The sequence below is a fragment of the Bemisia tabaci genome, chromosome 4 (assembly GCF_918797505.1).
Source record: "Bemisia tabaci chromosome 4, PGI_BMITA_v3".
Taxonomy (NCBI): domain Eukaryota; kingdom Metazoa; phylum Arthropoda; class Insecta; order Hemiptera; family Aleyrodidae; genus Bemisia; species Bemisia tabaci.
Genome location: NC_092796.1, coordinates 20,864,822 through 20,881,608, shown reverse-complemented (window position 1 = coordinate 20,881,608; position 16,787 = coordinate 20,864,822). Strand labels below are relative to the sequence as shown.

The 16,787-nt window shown below is 40.9% G+C and overlaps 1 protein-coding gene across 11 annotated transcripts in view; it reads right to left on the bottom strand.

The window, feature by feature from the left end:
- Positions 1 to 16,787, bottom strand: part of Esp (Epidermal stripes and patches) — a 54,723-nt gene that overhangs the window by 8,077 nt on the left and 29,859 nt on the right. For 10 of the 11 annotated variants that reach the window (XM_072299476.1, XM_072299473.1, XM_072299472.1 and 7 more), the window contains 3 exons: positions 10,674 to 10,927; positions 4,040 to 4,235; positions 699 to 919 (listed from right to left, as the gene is read on the bottom strand). In XM_072299476.1, coding sequence (XP_072155577.1) covers positions 699 to 919; positions 4,040 to 4,235; positions 10,674 to 10,927 — 671 coding nt within the window. The remainder of the gene's footprint in view (positions 1 to 698; positions 920 to 4,039; positions 4,236 to 10,673; positions 10,928 to 16,787) is intronic. The other variant, XM_019049045.2, reaches the window with a different exon arrangement.

Below are 16,787 nucleotides of genomic sequence, written 5' to 3'. Positions count from 1 at the left end.
TCTTTTGTTAAGATGTACATACTTGGAGACTTATATCTAAAGCTCGTATGTACCGGCCCCATACAACTCGCGGGCCACGTACGCGGCTTGGGCATCTTAGGGTTAAGTGGGTAGGTATTGAGAAAAACATGTGCCATCAGTTAAAATACACAGTTGATCTAAAAAGTTCTGTCATTAAAGCGAATATATTTCAAACTAAGGTAATAGTTACGCAATTCGCTTTGAGATACAAAAATTTTAGTTGTTCATGACAAGAAAATGAAAATATTTCATAAGATTATTACCAAAAATATACCTGAAAATAGAACACGTGTTAGTATGAATGATGAAAAGACAACTGCTTACGGTCCCGCTTTTCCGGGCATGTTTTAAAATTATGATTCATCTCCTTCTTTTTGAAAAAAAATATGGAAAGAGGGAATTTGTGAAAGATTTCAAAAAGTTGAAAAATGTGAGGAATAACAGTCACTCAAACCTTTTGTTCTTCTTGTTACATTTTCACATTTTTAGCATTCTTTTGCGCAGGTTTCTTTAAAAGATTTTCTAGTCTCAGCTACAAAGATGTTGACATTCGGCACCCACAGAAACACAAAGGAGCAAGCCTCGCCTGTCCGTGAGTGAATCCTGCTCGAAGACGATGCGACAAAACGCCTTCAAACAAGAGAGTTTACGTTTTGCTGTACACGCTGGATACTTACCCTCATGTGGAGGAGAATGATAATGCAGGCCCCGCCGAGGACGGCATCTCCCATGTGCGTGTGCTCGATGTCTTTGAAAATGCTGATCCACATCTGAACAAAAGTCGTGCCGGACGTCTTGATAGCCAGCAGATCTTTTATTTGGGAGGATATGATGATTAAAGCCACTGCGGAGGTGAACCCGGACGAAACAGGACCCGAAACGAAATCTATGATGATTCCTGTCGAGTAACAGACCCGATTAGTTTCGAAAAAACAGAAGAAGGAAACTTTTCGACAACCCTATAGTTTTCTGGATGGAAAATAACATTGTAATTAAGCTATGCTCAAAAATTTACCTGGGCTAAAAAAAATAGAGGACCCAAGTACTCCCGTGTTAAGGAAATACGCTGTATGAGTCTTCAGACGTTGCCAAATTTCTTCCGACAAAAAACGAATCTACCGGGGAAATTTTGAATATTTTTGTTACAATTTTCCGAAATTTTTCTTCGCAATTTAATCGAAACTATCTGAAAATTTCAATAAAAAATGTTCATGACTTCCCTCGGAAATTCGTGTTTTATCCGGGGAAATTTAGCAACTTTCGAATGCTCATACGGCGTTCTTCCCTAGCACGGCAGAGAGGGATTGTGAACGATTGCTGAAAAAGACTTTTGAAACACCCGTAAACTTTAAAAAGACTGGACATGTGAGAAAAATTATACCCAAAATTTTGTGATAATATAGGAAGTAAAACACGAAGTAACACAAAGTATTGGTTGAATATTTTTGTGTCGATTTTCCCTGTGTCAAATCGATCAAATCTTTGGGTTGAAGGGACCAAATCTTTGTGTTGAAAATCTGCGACCTCGTTAAAAATTATGCGACAGCCGCCAGGTTTAAACCTGGATCGCATCGGTGGCAAACTAATGCGCTGGCGACTAGCAAGTCACAATCTCTGAGTATCTGACGGAAAAAATAAGTACATGAAGGACTCTCCCTTCATGCCCCGATGCCTCTGAGTACCCTAGGGTTTGGGTCGCTTTAATACAAAATTGTGTTGAGCAACCATGTCCTTTAGGTTGATCTGACACAAAAACAGTACCGTCAAACGGGGCTACTTGGGACTACAGGCTAACATGGGACACTCGAGGGAATTTTCGCGTTGTTGTGTGTGGTAGCACTGTAATGTTTATTTTTGTTCCTCTGATGCCATAACCCAAAGATTACTAAGGACTCCAGATACCGCACGCCGTATACTTGCTGTAGGAAAGAAGCGGCCCCCCAGTCGCCTGCAGCGCCAGGGTAGGCAACCTGTGTAGCGGTATGCCATACTTTAGCCCACCTGTAATGGAAGCGCATGGGAAATTGGGAAATTGCACTTCGAATGTGCAGATTATGAACGGCAAATTGCGAAAATTGCTCATTTTAGTCACTAGTGGACTCACCAGTGGACTTAAATGGACTCAGAAAATTGAGCAGAGTTATTTGGATTAATTTTTTTTTCTTTCTTTTTTTTGGTTTTTTCGGCATTTTTTAACGATTTAAGACATAAGAAAATTTAATACAGTGAATCTTTAACCAAACTTAGCACAGCACGGCGAAACCGGTCAAACACACGGCAAACAGTATATTCGTTAGCTCGAAGTATGGCATACCGCTAAACAGGTTGCCTACCCTGGAGCTGCAGGGGACTAGGGGGCCGTGTTTTATTCCAATGCGGTATCTGGAGTCCTTAGTAATCTTTGCCATAACCTCATTCTACATTACTCCGGCATGGCTGTTCATGACCAAGAAGAATTTTGAAACCCAAATAAGTATTTAAAAAAAAAATATTTGTCTCTTTAATATTTTTTCGTCATATTTGAACACCGTTATACTTTCCTGGGGATCTCAGTACCTTTCCACCACATGCAAACTTCTTATATGTGAGTAAGTCACAAATGTGCCTCTGTTGATGGGGTCTGCTTCAGTTATACAAAAATTTTCGTTTTCATCCCCAAAATTTCCAAAAAACCAAAAAACTAGGAATCGCTGGGTAACATGGGACACCCTATTTTCTCCTTTTTAGTGATATCGTTTCCATGTTTTCCAATTCTACCTTGCATTACAGACTAAGAGGGAGGACCTATTGGCAGTGCTTTTGAGATAAGAGATTTCCTGGGTTATATTCAGGTTTTTATCAGTTAAGTAGGTACTGATCTGTTTATGACAGGTATTTCGTAATTTTACAAGAAACATGGTCCGGACGTACAAAAGAAAACCAGGCTCTCGGATATACAGAGACTCCTCACAGAACTCATTGAAGAAAGCTGTCAAAGCAATTCGAAAGGGTGCTTCTCTGCGTAAGAGGGTAAGACGTCAACAAAATTTGGAATTCCGAAATCAACCCTTAACAGACATGTTCGCAATTTTTTGAAAGAATACTTTTCTTAATGCATACCTTTACTTACCTACTAAAGGTTGGTACCTACCTACTCAAACTGCCATAGGTGCCTCTTAGTTGATAACTTTGAAACGTTTTGACCTCAATATTAGCTTTAAGTTCCTCAAGGCTGTCATGCCATTTTTGTTTCCTACTTAATTCTTTAAAAGACTTGTTCAAATTTACCAAAATTGTATTATTTTATAGATAAATGTTCAATTTACTTTTTTAAAAATTCAGTTTACTGTCCCATGTTGCCCTGAAAGAGCCTAACATGGGCCAAACACTTGATTTTCATTCGTGTCCCAAGTTACCCCGAGTATCGGGGTAACTTGGGACAGTCGAAAATCGAAAAAAAAAAATATAAGGGGGGGGCATAAATTTTTTTTTCCTTTAAAATTCGATATGCGTACCAACGAACTACCTTTAGCACAAAAAAGTTTGGCAAAATAATGTATGGTTCGTTTTGGAGAAGCTTTTTTGTGCTAAAATCGTCCCAAGTAGCCCCGTTTGACGGTACCACAAAGTAACACTAAACACGGAAATTTTCAACTGTGTGAATTAAAAAGAAACCGTTAAAGTTTATGTTCTAGGAAGCCTTATTTGGGTATTTTTTTAAAAAGTACAACGTACGAAAGGTAAAATTTAACTTGAAAAAAAGTTGGATAAAATTTCTCCAATTCTGTCTAATTAACGTGTGCATCGAACGGCAATCAGTTCATGAAACTGTTGTTAAAAATTCTTCAAAATCTGCAGGATTTTTTTTAAACACTTAAAATGTTTGAAAAATTGCTCTTGATAAATTCACCGTTTCCGCGATTTTTACGATCAAAGTTGTACCAGGCGACGTCAAATAGCCGCAGGTTCACTTCGCTATCACCTTCTGTTCTTTCTCTACGAATGCGAGAAATTGGGATTTTTCTTAGAGAATACTCACCTAGACCTGAGATCCCCATTATGAGTTGTATGACGCCGCTGAGAAAACACAAGAGGGTTGCGTAGGCTGGTCCGGCACCTTTGACGACTTGGTACGTTAGAAGAGACACGATTGCAGTCGGTCCCATAGGAACATCCTTACAGCTACCGATGAATATGTACATTATACAGCCAAGAAAAGACCCGTAGAGACCGTACTGTTGGGGGAAGGCCATGAAAAGGTCAAACATTTCAATGGAGAAGTGTAAAACAAAAAATTGTCTGACAGCAATGTTTTTTGAGGTATGCTGATTTGCTTAAAATAAATAATTTTCGTTAAAAAATTAATGGATGAATTAATTCCGGCTGGAAAAAGCGTCATGATGGCCTTGTGCAGGGGTAGGGGTGAGGGGGGGGGGGGGGGAAGGCGAAGCCCCTTGAAACAAAGAGTGTAAACACGCAGGGATACATGTATTCGCAAACGGCTGCATTCAAATTACCCCCCCCCCCCCCCCCCCCCCCCCCCCCCCGGATAAAGTGTTTGAATATCTAATCGATAATCCCCATTACAGATGATTCTTTCGTTTATTGTTGTGATCATCTCATTCTTCACATATTGACATCGCCTTGTTGACGTCTTCACATTATTTTGCAATCGGGAGGAATTATTAACATTTAAAAGTCCTGAAAGTAAAGCTGCGCATGCCTGTTGATCACAGATCAGTTTTTTCCTCTTGTCGAAAAAATGAATTTCTCGAGAAAGAAACCGAGGTGTTTCACAATTTCAAAAGTAAAAGCCGGGCCTTAATGATGATGGAGAGCTTATTTCTTTGATTTCATAGTAAGTCAAATTCTCAATTATGCAAGAGATGAAACTATTGGTTGTAAATAAATAAGTACAGATATATAATGACAGTGTGACGCGACAAACGAAAAATAAGAACGTGATACAACGAAACAGGGTTCTGCCTATGAGGAATAAGTACAGATTTTAATAATAATCGTTGAGATGGTGCAATTTACACAGTCTTTGATTTGGTCCATAAGTGACGTACAGCGGTGAATCAAACGCAAAGATTATGCTCTGAAGTTGAAATGTGCATGCGAGCAGATTTCATTTGGACGTATTTAAACCAAACAGACCTATACCTATTCTGACATGAGCCCTGAGATCCATACAAGTGCATGCATGACAGGGCTCAAGTTTCAATGGATATAGGTCCTTTTGATTAAAATACGTCTTCTTGAACCTTAGAATAACAAAAGAAATGAAGGATTCCTTGAGCTAATTTCCGCAAACACGGCTGTAATGCCAAACTTTTGGGAGCGTTTTTTCGGGCCTTAGAGTACAACATATTAAATCTGAGCGAAAAAAATTAGGGAGATTCCTCGGCTTATATAGCACCCAAGTCAATTACTTATCCAGGTTTCAGGACATTTTGTAAACGATTTTTTGTCCGCGCACCTTTTTTGTCCAGTAGTTTACGCCCACACGTAAGATAAGCAACAGTGACTTGGTCCAAGCGTTATATTTTAGTCGGTATGTAAAATTATATTGACAATATGGGAATGAGAAATTGAGAGAGAAGGAGAAGTTGTTAGGGTTGCTCATTTTCTAAATGAAATGTTATTACTTTCTTCTTTTGAATCATCTTTTTAAATTGTCATTGGTGAATATTTGGTTTTATTCCTATCCTTAAAATATTGAATGTACAACATACCTTATGTACGTATAGGTACTTTTTTTTGTTTTTTCTATTTTTTCTTTACGAAATTATAACTTCATTTTGAAAACATTTATATTTTTAAAACGTGACAAATATTTTTAAAACCTTTTCCAAGCGATATTAATCTCAATGAGCCGCAGTTGTGCCGCCAGAAACTGCAAAAAAACCGGCGCTCCGCTTCGCTCCGCGCCGGTTTTTTGGGGGGGCTTCGCCCCCCCAAGCCCCCCCGGGACGCGCGCTTCGCGCGCGCTTTTTAGTTTGAGTGTCCATTCCAGTTGTTCTGTCTTCTTAAGCGGCCCGCGCGTCCACCGCGGGAAGAGTGTATTTTCCGAAGGGGGGGGGGGATCAATCTGTAAGGGAATGAATTAAGAATTGAAACAGAAGTTGAGTTGTGAGCAGGTGAGCACGTTGTGAGCAAGAAGTTGCGTACCTTGTCGCGAGAGTGCGCGGCGAGCGGGAATCCCACTACTGCGCTGATTGACCAGAGGCGAGAGTTGCGGACGGACGATGTACGAGAAATTGCCTACGTGGAGGCGGTCCGGCAGCAACATACCCACCGGCAGTCACCAGAAAGCAATAGCACAAAATAGTAGTTGCGTACGTTGCCAGCGAACGCGCTGCGAAAGGTTGTGACGGTTAAATGGTGAGATTTTGTTCAAGAACAGATCATTTAACCTGACCCACTGTGCGACGAACAATTTGTCCAGAATCTTCCTTCCCCTGACCCACTGTGCGACGAAAAGTTTGTCCAAAAACTTCTCTCCCCTGACCCACTGTGCGACGATCAGCTTGTCCAAAAACTTTCTCCCCCGACCCACTGTGCGGCCCTGCTCCGGCCGGCTCCCCTCATGCCGCGCACCCCTCGCCTAAAACTTTCAAAGCTCGCCATTTTTAAACGGCTCGGCCGATTTAGCTCAAATTCAATACCAAACGAGTCCTAGGGGAGAACTACCACCTATAAAAATTTCAGCTCAAAATATTCATTTTCGCTCGAGTTATCGAGTGGACAAGATTTCACCTCCCCCCACTTTCAAGCCCCACCCCTCAAAATCTATTGCCTCAAAATTCAATTTTTTTTCGCAGAATAGTAGTCCTAATGAGTCTCTACAAAATGCAAAAAAATTGGTCAAAATATCTTTCAACGTAAGAAAGATATAACCACTCAAAAATCGAAAAATCTTCAAAAGGCGGAAATACATACATACATACATACATACATACATATATATACATACATATATATATACACATGAATTTGAATAGCATATATTTTCGTGATCTACGACCCGTGATCGGTGCTCTTCACAATGTCTCAGGTCTGGGTCCGACATCATGGGAGAATGCAATAGTGTATTTCCTTCGGAAAATACACTAAAAAATGAATAAAAGAGGAAAAAAATCAAGAAGCACGCAATCTTTAGTTTTAACCCATTTGTACATCGATCTTTTAGAGTCAAATACGTCAAATTTTGAGCGTTTCGTTGCGCGTACACCTCGCTGCAGCACAATAATAGCACAAAATGTAAAAGAAAAATTTAAAGTACTTTGGAAATCATTAAATTTGACACGGAACCACCAATATTTAAAAAACACACATTATATTATTATTCTCCTTTGATACATTAATACATTTTTTTCCCCCTATCAATATAAATAAGAATAATCAATGCAGAGTGTGCTAACATTTCAAAATCATGAGTTAAAAAACGCTGACTATGCGAGTATAAATATTAAAGCCGAACAGAGCGGAGCGGCGTGCTGCCAGCGCGACAGGCTCACTAGCGCCTACAAACCTAAGTGGATACATCACGCATTGCACAATGCTTGAAGTATCCACTTAGGTTTGTAGGCGGCGTTTCGCGCTGGCCGCCCGCTCGCCGTGTGGCGGCGTCTGAAGCAACTATTTCACAACAGAGGTGTTGCACAGTATTATACGACATTGAACGTATTAAGAATGACATAGGCATCCTTTAAAAGTACAGATCTTTCCTCGCAAAATAAATCAAGATACTTATCGCACACAGGAAAAATCTAAGAACCTTTAGCTCAGGCAAATATAGAGGTTTATCCGGTTCAGGTATAACAAGGTGGGAAGTTCTTGAAAGATAATTAAGTCCTGTTACACCAAAGAGGTGAAGAGAGTTTTAGTGAATTTTGTCTCATGGAATTGACGCTCCCCCATTTTTACCAAAATTCTCGACTGTATATTATTCTTCGTTGGACCAAAGAGACAAAACAAAAAAACAAGCAAACCCTCATTCTTCCAAGACATTATATATTTCCATCCAAAAACGTCGTGAGCAATTGTCGTTTGTATTTACAAGTGGGCAAATTAACTTTGGGTCTCAACTGGCACGTGGACCAAAACTCCCGTGCCGAAAAAAACGCGTGGACGTAAATTTCTGGAAAAAACAGGTGCGCGGACATAAAATCGTTGACAAAATGTCCCATAACCCCAAATCTATAGACTTTGCCTCGTTGTATCCAGCTCCGACACATCTGATAGAAAAAAACAGGGGCGTCATTCTGGGAGCAGATACTTTAAAATGTGACCTTCCTGTGAAGGTTACGGGTTACTTCTGATCAAGTTTTCGTAATGGAGAACTAACCTTTTCCAATACTGCAAACAAATTTGGTTCATATAAATCGGATTTTTTGTGATCTTAACCGCCCATACTGTTCGGACTGTCCAAACTTTCACTTAGAGTGACTAAACATTAAAATTGTGGAATCGCACTACTTATTCATTTTGGTAACACGAATCAAAAGTGCAGTTACGCGAATTGAAAATCGGCCATGTATCGGAAATTAGTTTGCATGGGTACATGGATCAAAAGTTAAGTCGCACAGAGCGTGGGTTTAATTTGACAATGCGAACAGCTTCGGCGGTAAAGAAAACTTTATCATTTCTAAGCGACGGTAAAACATTCTTTGGGATCTTAGGAAATTACGTTTCTGGATAAAAAGTGCAGGTCATGGGGGGGGGGGGGTGTCCGAATCCACGGCACCCTGTAGGCCCCGACTATAAACTTGGCGTTCCTTTCTTATGACCTAACTTATTTTTGGTGCAACAATTCTTTTCATAAAATTAGGACCGAAGTAATTGAAAAGTTTATGAAGAGAAGGTGTTAGTTTAGGTCTTAGGTTTAGTTCTTTCGAAGTGAGGAGCACCAAGTACGATCAAAGCAACGCCTGGATGGCCTGTGTCATGAGTTTCCATTGCTTATTTGTCTGTCTCATAACTTAAAATCAGCCAAAATGACGCCCCTGAGACATGAGGAAAATTTTCGCGATCGAATATGACAGACCATACCAACTGGTGAAAATCCAAAACGAAACCGCTTCCGAAGGAAATTCTGATATATCCGTGGACCGAACTGAGAACTTTCGCAGAGGGGGAGGGTAGAAAGACATCCCACCGAAGGTAGTCTAAAAGACTCTACCACTTCCAAAAAAAGGGAGTTTCGTTTGAGATCCAAAAAGAGGTCCGGAAGGTCTCCTTGGGAAATATTTGAAAAGATCAGCCGTCTACAGGGAAGTGTTGAACAATCCTACCAAAAAGTTTATCGGAATACATAGTTTTGAGGGTAAAACAATGTGTCGCGCACTTATTCAGCGAAATCTGTCATAATTTATGTTCCCCTCTTGTTCCGTCCACGGATATATCTCATTGACAGCAATTCGTATCATATTCCCGGATCTTAGATTGACCTCCCGAGGTGAATTAGGTGAATTTAAAACTGATTTTTTTGTAATGAGTACTTGACCAAAAAGCAACGACCGGCACTTATCTGTCTTCGACTCCTTTCGGCTGTCTTGTTTGCAAAGTTGGTATAAGCCAAATTCATTGGAACGATTCGTCATCTCCCAGACGAAGAAATGTAACTCAACTCCAAGGTTGCCAAATCGACTGAAACAATTAATTTATTTAAAAAAATGTATTCGTGCAATTTTCATCAAAAATTCATCTGATTTTTGCATGAGATCTGAGGAAAAATTAGCGAAATTTCCAGTTAGAAATGACCAAGATTTTCCACATTAATATGCAATTTGTGAGATAAAATTTAGCAACATTGAAATAGAGTTACGTTCTTTCACGAGGGAAATGACAAATCGCGTGATATTCGATGACGAAAATTGTCCTGTAAGAAAAAAGAAACACTGGAAAAAAGCTTCGGCCGTGGAAGCCGTACTTACGGGCTATACAGACATACCGGCCGCGTTCCGGGCGTAGAAGCCGGAGGTTCCCAGCGAAGCGGCCGGAGCAGTCGAAGCTACGATTCCAACACCCGGAACTTCCGGCCTCTGAGCCTGGAACGGACGGTAGAGGCCGGAGGTTCCCGGCGTAGTGGCCGGAGCAGTCGCAGCTACGGCTCCAGCAGAGAGTATGGACAGATGATGTGAAACTCCGAAAATCCATCAAGCCTTCACCGATGCTTCTGCGAATAAAGTGAGGGCTCAGAAATGCAGCCAACCTATGAATTTCAATTTTCAACCCAGAACGATTTACTAATACTATTGTTAAGAACCGTCGTTTATAAAACACGTATTTGACTCAGTTTTTACATAAATTTACTCATTTTTGCGAAAGAACGCTCATTTCTGCACATTCTTGGCCATCTTGGTTAGAATTGGAATCTGCAGACTCTGCAGACTGGCAGTGAAATTTTGTGTGTCAGAAGTTCGTTAGAAGGATGGCTGCACTTTTGGGCCCTAGGACCTCCATGCACGAAGCGATCTGTCCATACTCTCGCTATACAGGTACTCTAGGAACTTTCGGCCTCTGAGCCCGGAACGGACGGTAACTTTGTTTTCAGTGAAAGAAAGTAAGAAAGAAAGAAGTGATAACCACGTCGAGGAGTCTCATGCTTACTTGTGGGCTTGCTCTCTCTGTGGCTAAGTGTAATGAGTTGTTACGAGTTTACTAACTTCGGCCGGGAGTCCAGCAATGGCCGCGTAGGCGAGGGACTGCGGGATGACGGTGAGGCCGACGGTGAGGCCGGCGACGAGGTCCCCGGCGGCGTCGTCGCGGGAGTAGCCGGGCAGCCAGCGGGTGATCGGCAGCCGCTTCTTCAGCGACTTCATCGTGAGCCCCTTCCGCACCCGGTGCTCCATCCACGGCAGCACCGAGTCCATCTTCTCCTTCACGGAGACCTTCCGTCGCGGCCGAACCTCCTCCACCACTGAACAACGCAAACGATCAAATTTAGCGCTCCATGGTACCAGAGGCAAGAGACCCTCTGTGGAGATGTTGCATGTGTGAGGGATTTGCGATTTGACCATTGATTCTTATGTAAAAGTTCAAGAGAAACACGATGGTGCCACTGGTTTTCTCTGAAATCATCTCCTAAGCTCAAAAAAAGCTCTCAAAGTGAGGCCAAAATGGAGGGGACATCCCACCCTACCCTGAGAGTCCACCTCTACATCAAAACAAACTCTCCATGCAAAGATACGGAACAAATATATTAGCAGGGTTGCCACTTTATTTGAGGACTCCAAAACTGAAAACACGGCAACCCTGCTAATTTATTTGCTCCCTATCTTTGCATGGAGAGATTGTTTTGATGTAGAAGTGGACTCGCAGGGTAGGGTGGGATATCCCCTCCATTTTGGCCTCACTTTGAGAGCTTTTTTGAGCTTGGGAGATGATTTCAGAGAAAACCAGGGGCACCATCGTGTTTCTTGCGAACTTTTACATAAAAATCAATGGTCAAATCGCAAATCCCTCACACAGGCAACATCTCCATTGATATCTTGGCGATAAAGAAAGATTTAACTTTCGGGAATCCAACATTCAGCTGTTGACCTACCACTAAAGTCTTGGACAGACGTTCAAAAGGTAGCTTCAAAGTGGTGGCAGTTTTAGTCAAGGGTTGAGCATCGATTCGGTAACCGATAGCACTTGACTATCCAGGCACCACTTCGGAGCTTCACTTTGAACGTGTGTTCAGACCTAAACAAACAGAAGTTTGATAGACTTGTTTGACTAAAGACATTACCCGAAGCTCACCTATTCTGCCGTGTTACGGAAGAGTCGAGTTTGGGATGAGCTTTGAGATACATAAGAAAATCTGCTAACGGTGGCTCATATAGAAAGGCACTTACGACTTCCTTTCGCAACAAGGCAGAAATAGCAGGTAGGTCAACAGCCGAAAAGAGGGTGATGTTGCTCCCTTATAATTGTCCATCAGGAAATTTTGAGTCCCCGAGGGTAAAATTTTCCACCTGTCGCCAAGAGACCAAAGGAGGGTCTCTTTGTCTCTGCATGATACAAAGAGGTCAGTGGTCATTCTCGCAAGTTGCCAATACCGCATTCCGTCCTCTTCAGTGGCGTGGCGTGAATAATCGATTATCGATATCTCGCCATTTGAAGCTATGGTAAAGAATCGGTTACTAAGGTTTTCGTTGCGAACACCCTGATAATCGATCTTTTTTCATGGGTTTAAATGGCATAATAATCGATATATCGCAAATCACGCCACGCCACTGGTCCTTTTCAATCCGTGCAAAAAATCGATTCTGGTCAAGGCAGGCTGTCTCACCTAAAATCGATTTTTTCAGGATTTTAAAAGGAGGAAAATCAGTGTTGCCGACTTTCGAGAAATGCAGCTGAAAGAGGTATACGACGAGCCGGATGGCCGCAGCAGAGGGAAGAAGGCACACATTGTTATAGAGAAACAACAAAAAGGCGAACAAAGAACCGTAGATACAGAGTATTTACCTTTAATTTTCAAAAATTTAGCTTCCATAATTTGGCTACCTCGTACGAGCGAACTGGTGAATTTTGGCTAGTTTGGACAAGGATGTTAAAATCGAAGGACAGCCCAGGCCCCAGGGCTGCAGTTAAAATTAGACAGATTTAGCCAGAAGTGGCCTAACTGCATTTAACGTCGCCCTAGTAGCAGAACAAATTTTTGTTTTTCTAAAAAAAGTATAAAAAAACATATCTGTTATCTAAATGATCGTTTTATGTAAAAAACATGTAATGCTTATATAAAAAAAAATCAAACTTCAGACCTGACCGTAATATACCTATGAAAAATGATAAAAGCTAGATAAGGTACTTTTTTTATACACAAATGTTTCATTTTTTTATATAACGCATGCATACGAAAGTGTTAAGAGTGAACATTTTTATGTAACTATTAAATAAAAAAATAGGTCATAATTTTCGTGAGCTTTTCGCGAATCAGAAGAAATTTTAGTATGTTTGCGAAAAGCTCACGAAAATTATGACATTTTTTTATATAATGGTTATATAAAAATGTTCACTTTTAACACTTTTGTATGCATGCATTATAAAAAAAAAATTAACTTTCGTACATAATATTTATCTTCTCCTTCTGTGGTTCTGATTGGTTCTGCTACTAGGGCGCCCAATTTTCTCTCATGTTTTATTTTATTCGCACAAAAGTAAAGAAGATAATGTCGTGACATTTTTTGAGAATTTCCTTCTTAGATGACAAAAAGAATGACTCTCGAAATGTTCAGTCAGAATTGCGCGTAGTTGTTCGTCAAAACAATTTGAAAACGTGAGAATCGAGGCAACGGGACGCCGAATGTAGTTAGGTTGACTCCGGTTAATACTGTCCATTGTGAGAGAAAGGAGGCACAATCAATTTTCAATATATTACAATGTTATTGGTTTTAGTCCAATAATCTCAAATAAAGAAAGCGATGACCTCTGGCGAATTTTCGCGAGTGGATGTAGGTCACTTTTTGGCCGACATCCAAACCGGATTGGCAGGTTTGCAACCCGTAAAGGAGAAACACTCAAATGAAGTCAAGAATAATTAATGTCCGTGGTTTGATACTAACGTTTCCATTCATCGACGTGAAATTAAAATCGAAAGCAGCACTCACACGACGGTTTCAAGCTGAAAGACGATTCACAAAATAGCCAATTTTGTCAGGTAGGGTTTCTCAGAAACGAAAATAGACTCTAAAATCGATATTTTTCTTCGTGTAATATGAATTTCGGTTGCACAGAAAAATGAGCCAATGGTTATGACGAATAATCTCAGGGCAATGTCCATGCCCTTTGATATAACAAGGCTTTAGATTTGCTTTACCCTTAAATATATTTTTCTCTATCTTCTCATGACAGATGAATTCTAAACAATTCTGTCAACTCGGCTCATCTGGCACTTCTATAAGAAGCAATAGAATTGTCTCGTACAAATCATCACAATAAATAATTCCGTACGTCCGATTCTTTGGAACAAACTAGGATTGCAGACTCGCAGTGTACACGGGCGGTAGGTCTAAAGCGGCAGGTGAACGCGTGTGTTGAATGGGAAACACCAAAAGACAACGAGGATTTCTACAACCCTAGAATAACTCCTCGCCGTGCTAATAACGTTTTTTTATGAATAAAGCCAAAATTTTTGCTCATGGAAGAAAGAATAATTTACTTGGGTACCTATTTAATTGCACGCTAAACGGTACTGAGACTGTCTCAGCATTATATGAAAATATGGCACCGTCAATCTTGACGCTTTGGCTCAGCTATAGCAAGCGGTGCCTACTTTCAACAACACAGGGTGGGAAAGAAATAATGTTCGATAGAGCAGTCTGCTAAAGCCGTTGTAGTACACGCTCCGACTCGCGCAGGGTACGTAATGTTTTTCTTGTGACCGGGAAATTCAAATTTCCCTTAACCAATGTACAATAAAAACGTTAATATCATAGCTATGGGAGTTGATTTCAGTAGTTCCCATTCCGCGAATCGTGTTCTACGTGAAATTCTGGGGAAGAATCATTCATCAGAGTGCTAAAATTCGTATACCTTGTTTAATGGTTCATTCAATCTAAAAAAGCGAACATAAAAAACTTTCCTAACTTTTCTCGGGAAAAAATATTATTTATCGGGAGAAACGTGGCAACGTTGGAATGCTCAACGGCGTCGAAACACAACATAGGCCGTTTAAGCCGCATTATTCGATACCGCGATTATTAGAACACGAGTCTGAATAGCGTACCAAACACAGTGCGGTCGGCGCGGCCGGCGTTGAAAGCATATTAGCGCCTGCAAGGTTGCATGAATACTTCTCGCATTGCACCACCAAACGCAGTGCAGTCGAGAGTCGGTCAGCTGGCCTGACACGCATATTAGCGCCTACAAGACTGTAGGAATACTTCACGGATTGCGCGCACAGCACGGTGCGCGTTTTAATCGTTGTAATTGCTCAGTGTCAGACCCACCACCTATACGGTGCGGTGGGCACAGTTTATCCAACCAGTGTACAAAGCGAGCCTGCAATCCTCGAAGAATCTTGGAGATTTTTCTGCTTTCTGTTAACCATCCCTTTATTAAATATACCTCATTGCACCTCATCTACTGGTTCTTCAGACGAATCAAACATCAAAATTTGCCAGATTTAGTTGCAGCTTAAATGTCCGACTTCGCCTATTGGCTCGCAGTGTCTACGCAGTGTCTCGCAATTTTGATGTTTTCAATTATGGAGAATCCGTGTGATAAGCGTGGGCGTCCGGCAAGGCGTGGTCATGTTTCTCGCTACCTACACCTCCGCGCGGCACATGGGGCGGCGTCTAGTCTATGTCAGTGATAGGGAAATGCAATTGAAGCGTGAATTGGGAAATTGTTCTGGCGTCGATATTTGATTTCATTTACGGAAGGCGCAGCGAGGTAACTATTCGACCACGCGTGTAGGCATATTGCCGCTAGCTGGATGGAAGGCGCGCCACACTTCCAGCTGACTACGCGCGTTTTGACCTTAAAACACGTGATCAGCTTTTAAAAATTATCAAATGGGCCAATTTCCCCCTTCGTCTGGAACTGATTTGTGACAGGAATATTTTAAAATTCCTGACCTCTAGACTTGGATCACCATTTCTCTTTTTTCTTTAAAAAAATTATATGATCTTGAGAACTTCCATGTAAAGGGGCTTCCAGTATAAATTCCGAATAGGTTAGACACCAAAGCCTCTCGATATCAATAACTGTGATTTTTGAAAAAAGAACACTCTCAATAAAGATGTAAATAAATGAATGGGTAAATAAAAAGATAAGAAATGTTATCTGAAACAGTTAGTTGCTAAAACAAAACCCAACTTTTCGAAGTTATTGCGCGAGCGCGGATTTCAAAGCGCTAACTATAATTGGAGGCCTCTTGTTGAAATCAACGGTTCATCTATAGCACAATAATCGGGCAAAGCTTCGTATCTAACAGCAATAAATGAGCATTTATAAGAGCGGTTTGATTTATACGGTTAGATAGGGAGTGACAGCGTCCAAGTGCACCTGTCGACGATTTCACATGGTAGGAAACGTTTAAACTTGAAAAAAGTAGGGCTCGATACGCAATGCCAATCGTCTCTCCAAATCCTTCATCAGATAAGAGCTGAAATATAGTAAAATTGCAGTGCCATTCATCGTAAGCATTTAATTTTAGAAGGAAACGAGCTCCGTTGCCGTAAAATCCAGAGGCGAGGCGAGAATGATCGATTATCGATATTTCCCCATTTGAAGCTATGGTAAAGAATCGATTATTAAGGCGTTCGTTGCGAACACCCTGTTTATCGATCCTTTTCCATAAGTTTAAATGGCAGATCTATCGATACATCGCATGCCACCGGTAAAATCTCTGATTTTATGCTTGAAGAACGATAACACGGGAGGTGTATTAGATCGAGCATGTGAACTTGACCGCTTTTTGATGGTGTTTTCACAGCTACCGAGCAGTATTCCCCTGTACACAATGGAGAAAGCCATGCACTGAAAAATGTTTACTTCATCCGTAGGGAATGCATTTTTGTAGTGCTTTGACATTAAAATTACTTGCTGATTAAAGTCATAAACCCCTCTCTATCTCTCTTTCGAAGTCAGGGTCAAACACATATACCGAGACTGGATTAAGCTACTGCCAGCAACTTTCTAGGTATAGCCCAGAAAAATCAAGTCGTATTAAGAAACAATAGCTATATGAAATTATATGACACATTGAAATTGAAAATACACATTTTTCCTATCTTTTTCCGCGAATCAGTTTTGCGAGGAAGCCGTTTCAGTAGATGTGTTTG